This window comes from Myotis nattereri (genome assembly GCF_964212035.1).
Source record: "Myotis nattereri genome assembly, chromosome: 1".
Taxonomy (NCBI): domain Eukaryota; kingdom Metazoa; phylum Chordata; class Mammalia; order Chiroptera; family Vespertilionidae; genus Myotis; species Myotis nattereri.
In genome coordinates, this window is record NC_138075.1 from 182,404,869 (window position 1) to 182,419,079 (window position 14,211).

Here is a 14,211-nt window from a genome sequence, read left to right on the forward strand (position 1 = left end):
TGAAAGTTTGACTTGTTGAGAAGTGTGGCATACTATTTTTAATTAAATCTGTGCTTTTTCTTTTGTTCTTGCAAAATTTTAGTCAATCCATCTGTGAAAAATTCAGCTACTCGGTCATTCCATTCTTCTCCTAAGAAGTCTCCGGTTCACTCCCTCCTAACTAGTTCGGCTGAAGGTTCCATATGTTCCACATCTCCATACAGGTCCGCCAAAACTATCCATTCAGCTGACTCTGTTAAAGGTAAGAATCACCTGATATCACCGATGAGATTAAATGATTTCCCTGCTCTGGTAAACGGAAAGTTCCTTTTTATAATCAGAATAAGATTTTATTTGGTGTTCTTATATGCAAGTTCTGCTAGCTAGCTGTGCAACGTAAGTGGGTCTGATTTAAATAATAGCTATTGTGTATACACACATGCACACACCCCTTAGTAAATATACATAGACATACGTAAATATTATCTCTTTCTTTCTCTGTCACAAATAATGATTTTTTCTATTTGTAATAAGATTTTGGGTCTTCTTTTCAATGTTGTGACTTCTCTTATTTACATTCTCTGAAATCCCAGCCCTCTTCTGTCTGTGCCTTTGTAAATGCAAGGGTCTATCATGCAAACTTACCAGAATGTTCTCATTTTTTATTCTAAGTTCTTTTTGTGTGTGTGCTAAGACAGATGGGAAAATGTTTGATTTAGAATAAGTGTCTGATAATAAGTGGATGTTAAATAAATAAATGTTGACTTGGACCTGAAGTGTTTTTCATCCTGTGTGACAGTGAGTCAGAGGACCCAGGCTCTCGGGTATCATTCCCACTGGCAAGGGGTAAACTAGGCAAATTGTCGCATCAGAGACTAAGATAAAATTAAAATCTTGAGATTGCCAATTGAATATTTTTTAGAGATTGACAAAACTTAGCATCTTTATTAGAGAATAGCTTGCATGTACCTAGCCCAGTGATGGCGAACTTTTTGAGCTCGGCGTGTCAGCATTTTGAAAAACCCTAACTTAACTTGGGAGCCATGTCACATATAGAAATTTTTTGATATTTGCAACCATAGTAAAACAAAGACTTATATTTTTTATATTTATTTTATATATTTAAATGCCATTTAAAAAAGAAATATCAACCCAAAAAATGAGTTCGCGTGTCACCTCTGACACTCGTGTCATAGGTTCGCCATCACTGACCTCGCCCCTCCTCAGTTACTCCTGCCACATTTATTCTCGGCTCACTGCAGCCAGGTGAGCATCAGGCTGCCTTCTTCCATCTTATAACCCCTCCCTCATTCAGGTGACAGCAGTTAAATGCGCACTTGGCCTCACAGACCTTCAGGAATGTTGCCAGTGTCAGTATTAAATCATGCTCTTCCAAACTCTAAGTTAATGGAACTCTAAGGTTTGTTATGAAAAGCTGTCATTTACAATGCAGAATATATCATTAAACAAAAAGTATTTCTCTCACTCATCCCATTTAATGCTGTGTAGTTACATAAGAGTAAATCAACTTGGTTTAAAACAAAATAAAATAAGTTAGCATTGCAGTATTTAGATAAGACACTTCTTTATTTTAAAATAGGTTTTCATAGGTTAAGGTTTTCATTATTTGAAAGGAACGGTTGTTTAACCTGTAATTGGAAGATTTCTAAAATATATATTAAATAGATTTTTAATATCACATCTAAGCAATTTTCTAATAGCTTCACAGTCTCAGCCAATAGAAACCACAGGAAAAACATGCAGGAAGCTTCAGAACAGACTGGAAAGCTTGCAAACTCTGGTGGAAGATTTACAGCTGAAGAACCAAGGTATAGTGCACATTTGGCGAAATCTTCCTTGCTCCAAAGAATACTCCCCTTCCCTTCAGGTGAAGCCTCCTATCTATTGGCCCGCTGTAAAGCATCCTGAATTGCAGTCTTAAGCAACATATAAGGGTCTGAACCCTGACCAACCCCTGGATTAATTGTGTGACCTTAGGCAGGTCACTGTAGTCCTGCTCTACTGTGGATAAGCATTTGTGTGGCAATAGCTAGGGCATGACTGCGATCAGTAGCCAGAAAAAAAATAGCAGTGCACAGCCTACACAGGGCTTTGGTTAGCATGGACTGTACGCGACTCTGCCACAGGCTGCTGTGTCTGTGGAGCAGCCCTCTCTCTCTCACTGCTTCACTAATAACTCTTCCACCTTAAAGAAAGAAAAAGAGACTAGGCCACATAAAAAACAAACCACTGGTAAATACCCTACAGCTGTTTGGATGAGACGTTATTGTACTCTGCACATCACAGGCAACACTTAGGCATTAAGTGCTAAGTGGATGTTCCTGAGCATAGGGGAGGATTGGGATATGTTCCGTGGGCTTGGGAGGGCTATCTCGCTCTATGCTTTTCTGACATAAGTTCATGAATCCTGGAGCCTCTTTTCAGAGGGAAGTTCATTTTGAAGTATACACGTTATTCTATCTTCCCAGCTCTAGAGAAGTAAGATGCAGATGAAGGATATTTTTCTAAGAACAAATCCTTATAAAATAAATTTAACTTTGCTAATAATCATCATTGCTATTAGCATTTATTGAGCATTTTCCAGCTCTGTGGCAGGCCCTGTTCCCAGAGCTTTACTGATGTTTTCTCCATGTGAACCTCACAACAACTGGGACGTTGGGCACTAATGTTATGTCACTTGAAACTACAAGTAAGATCACAGTCAATAAAGCCTAAGTCACATGAGTAGCAGAGCTGGGACTTGATCTCCGTAATTTCTAACTCTGAAATCCACATGTTTTACCAAGTTATTATTAAAAAAGGTTCCAGATCCCTTATAATGACACCAGACCCTGTGGAGAAAAATATCAGAAAATGTTTGATTTTAAGTTATTGTGAGCTTTTCAAAGAAGGTGCAGTATCTCCTTGGCTCCACTTTTATCACACTTTGATTTATGTTACTGGGTTTATTTGAGTAATGCCACCATTTAATAGTTCAAATGAGAGACTTGTTGCATTTGTTTAAAAATATATAAAGACCTTTATATTGGATACATTGTCTGGATGGGATGTCTCTTGGAAATTATGAAACAAATATGTTTTAGAGAATTTGGGGAGCATTTGTCAAAATTTAAAGTGCACATACATATGCCTTGGCCCAGAAATTCCATTTCTAACCATTTTTTCTATAAGAAGTAATTCTACAAATGCACTAAGGTTGGTTTACAAAAGTATTTCCTGTAACATTGTTTAAAAACAAAACTAAGAAAGCAACTTTTAAAAATGTGTTTATTACCATATTGGTACATCCATATAATGGAATACTGTGCAGTCATAACAAACTGTGAGCTGAACTGGGAAGATGTTAACATTTTGTTAAGTGAATAAAGCAAGCTACAGAACAAGTTATACTACATTTCCGTTTATGTACATTTCCGTGTGTGTGTGTGTGAGTGTGTGTGTGTGAGTGTGTGTGTGTGTGAGTGTGTGTGTGTGTGTGAGTGTGTGTGAGTGTGTGTGTGTGAGTGTGTGTGAGTGTGTGTGAGTGTGTGTGTGTGAGTGTGTGTGTGTGTGCGCGCGCGCACAGGTGCGCATGAAGATATTCACCAGACTGTTTACAGCGATGACCTCAAGAGAGTGGGCTCAACAGGTGCAGGGAGCAGAGAGACAGACTGACTTGCATCTCTGTACACTTCTGAGGTGTTCAGATTATTAACAATAGTATGCATTCCTTCTATCATAATAATTATGCTCATTAAAATAACTAAACTAGTCGAGATTTATAGATTTATCCTTAGCTCTGTTCCATAACATATCTTTTCAAAAATATACTACTTTGCATTTTTAAGAACTTCTTGAGCTCACAATGCATGTATTCTACAGTAGCAAGCTGACCTTTTAAAAAGCACATAATAGAATTAAAGCCTCAGTAAATGTTGTTATTCTAACTTTGTCTTATCAACATTTTCAGCAATGTCTTCAATGATAAGAAATCAAGAAAAGAGAATACAGAAAGTGAAAGACCAGGAAAAAATGTTACTAAAGTGACACATTGCTTGCCTATTCTTTACAGAGATATGATATGATGCCCAATTAATTGTGGTGTTACTTATAAATAGTGCCCTGCAAACTTTTTTCTTTTTATGTGAAATTTTAATTAAAGATACCCTGTCTTGTACACTCTATTTTGAAATAAACTATCCTTGAATGCTCTCCAGTAAAACTTGAAGCAGTACTCACTAGTTGTGAAAGTATTCATAACTTAAAATGTATTATTTTGTGCTAGTGTCTTAGAATTATTATGCCTTTTTTTCCTCTCTCTCTCTCTTTTTTTTTACTGGTGCTGAAGCAATAGTGTTGTGTTTTTTCCCCCCAACTTAAAAAACAATATTTACATGGAAGTAAAAGATGTGGTGGTATAATGCCCGGAACAGGGCAGACTCTGACACATGACAGGGATTCCTGCTGTGACCCTGAACTGTTTGTTCTATCATTATCAGTGGCTGTGATCAGACAACAAAATATTGGGCCCCTGATCAAAACTTCCGGAAAAGTTTCTCTTTTGCATATTAATAACTATAAAGAAAGAAGACGTATTATTCTTCAGTCAGTAGGTAACTTCTACAGGTTGAATGGATTCAGTCTGCCTTAATTAGATTTTAGCAAATTAGGGGTTTTGTATGTGGAGCGTTTCCTAACACCAATAACCAATTCTCTGTGGACACTGACTGACGTCCTCCGAGTCAGCTCAGTTCTGGCACTATCTGGAGTTAAGGTCAGCTTCTACAGACTTAAGGGCACGGTCGCACAAGACTGCCTCCCAGTGCACATGGCAATAGAGAGGCACAGACCTCCGTACTCTTTGACTGACAGGTTATAAAGTGGGGGTTCCCACAATCTCCTCCTGAGTTTCAGTAATTTGCTAGAATGGGTCACAGAACTTAGGAAAGTGCTTTAGTTACTGTTACTGGTTTATCATAAAGGAAACAATTCAGGACCAGCCAAGTGCCAGAGATGCATAGGGCAAGGGGTGCACCTGTGCATGAAGCGTCCACACCCTCTCAGGTTGTGCCCCCTGCCAGCACTTCAGTGTGTTCACCCAAAAGCTCATTAAATCTCCTGACGGTCATGAGCCGCTTAACAGTAGGGATACATTCTGAGAAATGTGTTGTTCGGTGATTTCATCATTGTATGAACATCATACACATGCATAAGAAGATATAGCCCACTACACACCTGTTATATGGTATACCTATTGCTACAAGCCTGTACAGTACACTACTGTACTGAATACTTTAGGCAATTATAACACAATTTGTGCACTCGGGGGGGGGGGGTGTCCCTCAGCCCAGCATATGCCCTCTTGCAGTGTGGGACCCCTCGAAGGATGTCCACCCCAGTGGGGACTCTCACCCCATGGAGGTTTGGCCAGCCTGGGTGAGGGGCTGATGGCTGTTTTCAGGCTGGCCAAGCACCGTGGTGACGTAAGCTCCCAGCCTCTCTTTTTTTTCTGGGATTTATTTACCTTCTATAATTGAAACTTTGTTGCTTTTAGTGGAGCTCAGAGCTGGGCCGTGGCAGGTGGGGAAGCTTGGCTTCCTTCATCATTGGGTCAACCAAGCCTCCTGCTTGCTTCAGCTCCGTGGCTTCCAGCTGCCATCTTGGTTGGGTTAATTTGCATATAGTCGCTCTGATTGGCTGGTTGGCATGGCTTAAGGCGTAGTGAAAGTATGGTCAATTTGCATGTTTGTCTTTTATTAGTATAGGATGGTAAGTACTTGTGTATCTAAAAATAGAAAAGGTTTAGTTGAAATATGAAAACTATGATATAAAGATAAAAAGTGGTCACCTGTATAGAGCACTTATCATAAATTAGATGGAATTTGCAGGACTGGAAGTTGCTCTAGGTGAGTCAGTGAGTGAGTGGGGAGTGAATGTGAAGTCCTAGGACTATTGTCCCCCATTGTAGACTTTATAAACCCTGTACACTTAGACTACACTAAAATTACAAAACAACATGAGAGTAAATCAAGCACAAGAGAAAATGACGCAATCAAGAGATTTAGTAAACACGAGATGAGGCTGCTGCCAGAGTAACAGAGCATACTGTTTTTCAGTGAACTTTTTTTTATAAGTAGAAAGAGTACGTTCTACAGTGATGATAACAAGTATAGTGTAGTAAATACATAAGCCAGTAACATAGTCATCTATTATTGTTATCAAGTATTATGACTGTGCATAATTGTACGTACTGTACTTTGATACGATTGGCAGCGTGATGGGTTTGTTCACACCAGCATCACCGCAAGTACGTGAGTTATGCTATGATGTGAGGATGGCCACCACCTCACTAGGCGACAGGTATTTTTCACTTCCATTATAATCCAGTTCCGTGGTTGACCAAATCATCTTTATTGGGCACTTTACTTATTCAAGGGTTTTTAGAGCTCATTCTCCTGTCCTCCACCCTGACCCAGAGATTGGTGGGTGGGGCTGAAAGTTCCAAACCTCTAATCACTACTACTTTCTGGTGACCAGCTTCACCCCAGGGATATATAAGGGCTCCCCCATAAATTGCCTCATTAGCATAAACTCAGGTGTGATCTCAGGGCCTCACTGTGAATAACAAAAGACACTCCCTGTTCTTAAGAAATCCCAAGGGTTTAATGAGCTCAGTGCCAGGAACCTGGGACAAAGACTAAATATATTTATTATACCATATTATAATGAGACAAGTAGAACATATACAAAAATGTTCCAATTGTGCCAAAGACAGTATGGACCATGTGGCAGGAGGCTGGCTGTCCCAAACAGTTGGCACCCACTCCTTGCCTGGCACACTGAGAAACACTGAGAAACAGCTGCCCAGCTGGAGGCTGGCTCCCAGCCCCCTGCCTTCCACCATAGGCACCTTGCTTGCGGACAGAGCAGTATGCATCACTCTCTGGCCAAAAGTCCTAGTAAGCCTTCATGGTTTCATTTCATTTCCCCTTCTGTGGGTTGGCCACTGAGGACAGGGAGGCCCCAGGGGACAGTAGGTGACAGTCTCTACAAGAGCTGCCCTCCTGCCAGGAAAACCCAGTGCCCACTGCTTCGTAAGAAATAAACTTGTTGCCACAGCCTTCTCACAGGAATGGTGCCGGTGCGGCAGCAGGTGCCAGCCTGTCCAGTACAGGTAATAAACTAGTAGGACGTACGGACCCTCCCACACATACACACTCTTCATGTTTCTCCTCTAAATGACAGCGTTAGTACTCTAAGCAATCAATTTTTAATAAAATTTAAAAAAATGAATAGTATTGTAAGTATCTCTTAAAGCAATTGGATTTACTGAAAGATTAACTTTTATTTCATCAGGTAATGATAAAATGGCTAATAAGAGAACTCTAAAGATTTTTATTATAAATTGTTTTACCTTTAATTTTACCAAATAGAAATGCTTAGGCATTCTGGGCAGTAACAGAAAATGCCTCACTGGTAGAATGCTGAATTCATTATGAAGTACACAGCAACTTAACATAATAATGCTTTGAGCCAAAAAATCAGACATAGCTCTTTTAAGCACTCTCTGACACTATTTTCAGTTGGATTTAAGCTTTTTTCTGCAAAGATCATCTGTAACCAAAATTAAACAATGTTTCACCCAAAAAGGTGTTAACACTTATTTAAAGTTGTTTTAACATGTAAGAGTTCATTTTCAAGTACAGGCATGTATACTATCCCTCTAAAGGTACAGTTTTACAGGAAATATTCTAAAACTGTGTCTCCAAAGGGAGGAGAAAAACAGACTTCTCTGCCTCCTGATTTTTGCTTTTCCTGTTATGAATGAAGGAAAATATTAGTATTTTATTTTATATCAAAGCTATTATGGTACCAAGATTTAGACAAATAATTCAGACATTTAATAAATATATTAAAACTCTGGTTTTATTATTTTGGTTATAATAGCAAAGTTTGAATGCTTATTTCTTCTCAGAGCAAAGACACACTTCTCTCTCATTGGCCTGCTGCATTTGATTACCCAAGACAGCCACTGATATGAAAGGAGAGGGGAGTGGGTGAAACCATTGCTGTGGGACAGTCCCCCTCCCCCCCCCCCCCCCCCCGGTTGCCATGGGCACAGATGGTTCCACAACAGCCCAGGAGTAAAGGATGGGTGTGGGGAGCTGATATAGGGTTAAGCCTCGGACTGACCTGTTGGCAAAGTCACAAACAAGTCTTCTGAGGCTTAAACAACCGAATCCGAGAGGTGGCTGCTGATATACATGCGCTGTCATTTAAAAAATAAAAATGGGGGAATTTGCCGGAAGCCGATCCACCCTTGCTGCTTGACACAGTCACTGCAGGGAAGAAACATCTGCACAGCATATGTTCAAGGGACCTGGCGTATATGGCATACTGTTCTTAATATGTTTGCTCCCCTTCTTAGCGCTATATGTTTTAACCAAGCTCACCTCTCTGAGAAAGGTTGTTTCCCCAGTTGGGGATTTTCCCCTGGAGTTAGGGAGGGAATAAAACCCCTTAACTAAGTGCCAGGTGAGTAATTAATCACTTTAACTATGAACAATCACACTTAAACTACATAATCTTTACTTAGGATAATCTCTTTCAGTTACTTCCTTGTAGCTTAATAGAACAATAGAGTAACCTTGGAATGGAGATAAGAAACGCCCTAACCTTTGGAATAGAATGGATAGGATTAAAATCAACTGGTATAAATACAGATGTAATAGGACAATAAAGGGAGAACCTCGCTATGATGATCAACTGAAGGCTGTCATTCCTCCTTCACCGACTCCGTCCACACCTTTGGAAACCCCTGGACCTGCTGGGGTTGGACCCCAACAGATGGGTGTGTCCCTCCCTGCAGTCAGGTGTGTCTACCTGTACCTCCCAGTGCTCTAAGAGCTAGCATTCAGGCCACCTGGCTAGCCCTCACCTCAACCCCATTTCTGTTCCCTTTGCTCCTGGGCTGCTCTTGATGATGGACTCTGATTAGGCCCTTGTTTCTACACTAGCCTTCGATCACATGACAAAGACATACTTGCTACCTTCAAACCATACCAGGCAGGTAAAATCAAGCCAAAAACATTGGGAAATCTCATAACCTTCCTAATCACATCTAGTTGACCAGATGTTTTCTGCTCACCGTTCCATATGGTGGCAACTATTTTTAAACATAAAGTGTATAGTACATGTAGTTAAAAGCACGTTTCTCCAGCTGCACCACAAGGACATCAACTTGTTTCGCTCCCCTGCTTTAAGGATTACCCAAAGGCTCAAGCTTGAACCCTGTGCAGCTGGTTAGCTTTTGTGCTCCCTGACCAAGCTTAGCCACGTCACTCCCCTAGAGGACCAAGCCCTATAGTATTGATGGGTCAGCATAATCCATTCACCACGGCCACAGAAAAAGCCCACACTCACTGGAAGCATTATCCATGTACATATTTCTGCACATTAAACAAAAGCCACTAGCAAATCTGAAACAACTCGGCTAAACTTGGAGTTATACCTCCTTTATTTCCGATTATTGAGTGTGCTCCACAACCTGAGCCCCTTCCACATTCTGCAACGGTTTCTTCAACCCCCTGCAAACCGCATCAGTGAATCCCCCAGCACTTGTGAACCAACGTATCCTCGCGGCCAACTTGCAGCAGCCTATTGCTGCATTCTTCCCAGCGAGTAACTTGCCCCTTCTCCACCACCACAAACTTCCACTCGACCACTGTATCTGCTGGCAGGGAGACAGAACGAGACCAGAGCCCCCCCGAGCTGTACTGGAGGGGGAGGTAAGTGGTCCACCTCCCAAGCCTCTCATGGTCTCCAGTTATGGCAACGAACTGCACCCTAGTGCTGGTGATATAATGGACCTGGAACCTGACACTAACTTGCTGAGACTCTGAAGTCATCACTATCCTTTTTGTCTTAACATCCACTTCCTGACCACTTGCTTCCACAAGACTGTTTCTGCCATAGTCCGCTCCCTGATTCGGGCTTAACGTCGGAGCCTCAAGACTGCCACCCAAGCCAATATCCCCCCAAGACGAGTGCCTGGACACCATCTCCCAGTCCTCCGAGTCCTGTCTGTCCAGCTGGGCAAGGCTCACGTCGTCTTCACCTCTGTCCACGAGCAGGATGCTAGAAGGCAGTGTCTCTGCCAAACATGGAGCTGCGTTAGCAGGCACCTCTTGTCCTTTTTGGAATCCCCATTCTCCCATAAGAGATTCATGACTTTCGCTGCCTGAAGCTTCTACGTGGCCTTCGATCGCAGATGTAGCTACAGATTGTGCGTCCGGAAACCATCCAAAAGGAGCATGCTGTCTTGAATTGTCACGGTCACCGTGTTCTCCAGGAGGACTCTGCAGTCTCCATGCTGCTTCCTGCACACTGCCAGGGCCTTTGGTCTCTGAAACCAAACACCCATTGCTTTCTTGAAGATGCTCTATAAAGACAGAATGTAACCGTCAGTTCTCATGAGAGGAAATGAAGCTGGGGCTGAGAAAATAGGTTTAGTCATTGAAGATTTTACCACTCATCTATCTGCAGTTCACAAAATCTACCCCTACTAAAATCACGTACCTCATCACCTAGCTCAGACACTGACCCAATATGGTCTGTGTGCTAAGAATATGCATGTGTGCCCAACAATAAAAGGCATATCCAGGAGTGTCGAGGAAGTGGCAAGTGTACAAGCAGAAGAGTACAGTCCTCAACTTCCGCATTCCAGGCCATACTGGCATGCACCCACGTCAGGTTGTTTGGCTCCTGTTATCAGAAGATGTGCAGCCTGTGGAGCGAAGGGCTGGATGGCTACCCTACAACCCGCAGAGTGCACTTGTGCTCCCAGGGATCAGCACTCACAGATGCTGGCAGCTGCCTGTGGGAGAACACACAGGACAGCAGTGCCTCATGGGCAGGATCTGGGGGGAGGGTGGTAGAAGAGGGCTGTTCTCTCCTTGCCAACCCCATGTGCATCAGGAAGCTCTTCAACAAACCCTTGGCTTTCTACACCCCCTCACACGGTATGCTTTAAAAAATGTTCTTAAAAGTACACAATCCAAGCTCTCTTAAATACTCAGTTTCCTTCTTGGTCACCTCCTTGATAGTCTAAATTGTTCCCTACAAGATCAAAACCTCCAGTCATACAATCATCCAGATGGGTTTTTTTGTTGTTATTTTGTTTTAAGATTTATTTTTATTTTTTAATATATTTTTATTAATTTCAGAGAGGAAGGGAGAGGGAGAGAAAGATAGAAACATCAATGATGAGAGAGAATCATTGATTAGCTGCCTCCTGCACACCCCCAACTGGGGATCAGGATTGAGCCTGCAACCCTGGCTTGTGCCCTTGACTGGAATCGAACCTGGGACCCTTCAGCCTGAAGGCCAACACTCTATCCACTGAGCCAACCCAGCAAGGGCTGTTTTAAGATTTTTAAAAATAGATTTTTAGAGAGAGAAGAAGGGAGAGGGAGAGAAACATCAATGTGAGAGTGGAGCATCAACCAGCTGCCTCCTGCATGACCCCAATGGGGATGGATGGAGCCCGCAACCCAGACATGTGCCCTGACTGAGAATTGAACCAGCAACCTTTCGGGGCACTGGGCAAAACCAAACCAACTGAACCACACTGGCCAGGGCACAGATGGGGTTTTTTGAGGGATATGGAAGGATGTGAGGGAAAGTAGTCTTTAATTTTCTCTTTAATGGTGGGATTGGAAGTAAGACAGAAACAAATATTACTCCGAATCCCCCGAATCTTTCAACCTGATACATAGGATCAGATAAAAGAAAATGAGCTCTCTGCTCACCCCAAACCAACAGCAGGAAAGGCACAGGGGGAGACCTTCAAGTTCACAGATGTTATCACTGGCAGGCTGGAGAGGCAATGGCGACTTGCCCAAGAGACACTGGAAAGGAAGGTCTCTGCCAGTGCTGCTACTTCGCCTGGCATGCCCTCTCCAAAATGTGGAGATTTAACCCTGCGCCAGTGCTCCTACTTCGCCGGCATGCCCTCTCCAAAATGTGGAGATTTAACCCTGCGCCAGTGCTCCTACTTCGCCGGCATGCCCTCTCCAAAATGTGGAGATTTAACCTTGCATGGCCATTCTACTCATCGGAGTCGGGTCCCCTATTCAGTATCCTGTTTAAGTCCTTTCCCCCAGGGGTGAGGCAGCCCTGCGCTGTGGTGGTGAGCGTGGGGGAGGGCCCGCAGAGCCTTCGTGGCCAGAGTCCAACCTGAACTTTGCTTTCCAGACAGAAGCACCCAGATAGTGGGAAGTGCTCCCCCGCGGGTGTTCCCAAGCCCAGCTCTTCCACGGCGGCGTGAGGGTGGGAGGACCTGAGTCTGTGGGATTGAGACTGAGAACATGTCCCTGCTCCATCAGAGGTTGAAGAGGGTTGCATGGGTCCCGCCAAACCTCCGCACTCCCTGCCGAAGTCCGGGAGGGGCGCCGCCACTGCAGCCGCCGGCACTGCGCCTCGCGCCGCCGGGCAGAGCCCAGGCCCACGAGAGGGACAAGGGCAGGTCCTCAGGGTCGGTCCCTGGGGACAGAGGCGAGGTTGGGCGCCGTCCTTGGAGGAACCGCCAGGGCATCCCTAGAGCTTTGGGAGAAGGCGAGAAACCTGTGCGGTGCGCGCACCAGCCTGGGAACTACAGTGGGGCCTTGACTTACGAGTGTCCCGACTAACGAGTTTTTTGAGATACCAGCTGTCTCTCCGCCGATTTTTTGCTTTGAGTTGACAGAGTAACTTGAGTTAACGAGCTCCTTAACGAGCTCGGTCTCAGAACGAATTAAACTCGAAAGTCAAGGCCCCACTGTGCTGGGCGTGGGGAGGGTCCTAGCCCGGTTGTCCCTGGAAATGAATGCTCCAGGTGGGCATGTTCCTCCCTCGGCGAATCTCAGAGCCCTTGGCAGATCTGCCCTGGAGACGCGGAGAGGAAGGGACAGCACCTGGTTTGGTGATCGACTCCCGCCTGGAAGGTCCCGGGCTCAGTCCGCTGCCGCCACGCTGATCGCCTCCGGCCGACGCAGCCTTTCCCAGAGCGGCGTCCTTCTCCCGCTCCGCGTCCCCCTTCTTTCCCTTGTCCCGCAGCAGCCAGATGAACAGCGCTCCGGCCAGACCCCCTCCGACCAGCAGGGCGGACCAGACGGCGCCCATGGCTGAGAGGCCGCAGCTCGGGACACGACGGCGACAGGGACCCGGGCTCGGGTCACGAACGCAAAGCCACACCTACCCGCGCGCTCCAGCCTTTTACGGTGCCGGTTGGCCGCACTCCGCGCGGAGCCCAGCCCCCCGCGCCTGAAACTTTCCCAGCCCCGCCCCGCCCCGGGGCTGCAGCCCCACGCCGTGGCCTGGCGGCTCCAGCGCTTTCCTTTCCGGCGATTGCAGTCGCGTCCAGTGCTCTGCGTGCCCCGTTCCACGTGTGTTTCACACGCGTAAAGAACCCACGTGTGCACAGCCGCCGCGCTCAAAGCCGGTCCATGTCCACCGCCTTCCCTTCTCACGCCACTGCCCGCGAGGCCAGCCCTGCCTCGGCCGGCGCCCGGCGCCTCGGAGCCCGCTCCGCGTGGACACTCGTAGCAGCGCGGCCAGCTGGAGGCGGGAGCTTCCCGGAACGTAGACACCGGAGAGGCCGAGGTGCGGTGACGCGCAGGACGGGGGCTCCGGATGGAAAGGAAGCTCAGCGCGCGGGTGGGGTGAGCGGGGTGCACTGCAGGCGCATTGAGAGGAAACCCGGAGACGTGGTGGAAGCTCTATTCGACCACCAGTTGGGGCGCTTAGCCTCCCCAAGCCTCAGCCTCAAAGGATTGGACTGAGAGCCATCCCTCTATAAATGCCAGTCATCTCAACCACTTCCAGTCGTTGCTGCTTCCTGGACCTCTTTTCCAGGTGTGTGGTTGTGGGAACCCGCCTATTGTCTTCTCTAGCAGAGAGGTGTGGACAAGGAGCCAGGAATGCTGGTGACGCTTGAAGCCCTGGCAAAGGTCAGGGCTATGCACCCACTGATTAATCCAGACAGTTTTAGCTGAAGCAACTTCCCCACCAGATAGTCATGTAAAACCTTACTGATAAGATAGTCTGTTACTGGAACTTGCCTGCCTAAAGGATATAGGTGGATCCCAAACTGAATAAAAGGGTGGCAAGACCTGAGCACAAGTGGAGTCCTCCCTCTTGGGATGGGCTCTCACCTGGTCCCCCAATTTCCAAATTGTTATTTCTTATCTCTTT

The 14,211-nt window shown here is 45.3% G+C and overlaps 2 protein-coding genes across 2 annotated transcripts in view; one reads left to right on the forward strand and one right to left on the reverse strand.

The window, feature by feature from the left end:
• CCDC158 (coiled-coil domain containing 158) overlaps positions 1-4,211 on the forward strand; it is an 83,906-nt gene extending 79,695 nt beyond the window's left edge. Inside the window, exons 24-26 of the mRNA XM_081100991.1 lie at positions 83-241; positions 1,709-1,808; positions 3,950-4,211. Of these exons, the coding sequence (XP_080957117.1) occupies positions 83-241; positions 1,709-1,808; positions 3,950-4,064 (374 nt within the window). The 3' untranslated portion in view covers positions 4,065-4,211. The remainder of the gene's footprint in view (positions 1-82; positions 242-1,708; positions 1,809-3,949) is intronic.
• Positions 4,212-7,895: 3,684 nt separating this feature from the next.
• STBD1 (starch binding domain 1) lies at positions 7,896-13,202 on the reverse strand. Its single transcript, XM_081083094.1, has 2 exons — positions 12,933-13,202; positions 7,896-10,420 (listed from the first exon to the last, which is right to left on the reverse strand). The coding sequence occupies exons 1-2, from the start codon at positions 13,138-13,140 to the stop codon at positions 9,579-9,581; spliced, it is 1,050 nt and encodes a 349-aa protein (XP_080939220.1). The 5' UTR covers positions 13,141-13,202; the 3' UTR covers positions 7,896-9,578.
• Positions 13,203-14,211: the final 1,009 nt, after the last annotated feature.

Excerpts from the sequence above, each read along its gene's own strand:
- STBD1 (XM_081083094.1), bottom strand. The coding sequence starts at position 13,140 with ATGGGCGCCGTCTGGTCCGCCCTGCTGGTCGGAGGGGGTCTGGCCGGA. Across the intron at positions 10,421-12,932 it reads GGAGTCGATCACCAAACCAG|AGCATCTTCAAGAAAGCAAT; the intron begins GTGCTGTCCCTT and ends CTGTCTTTATAG.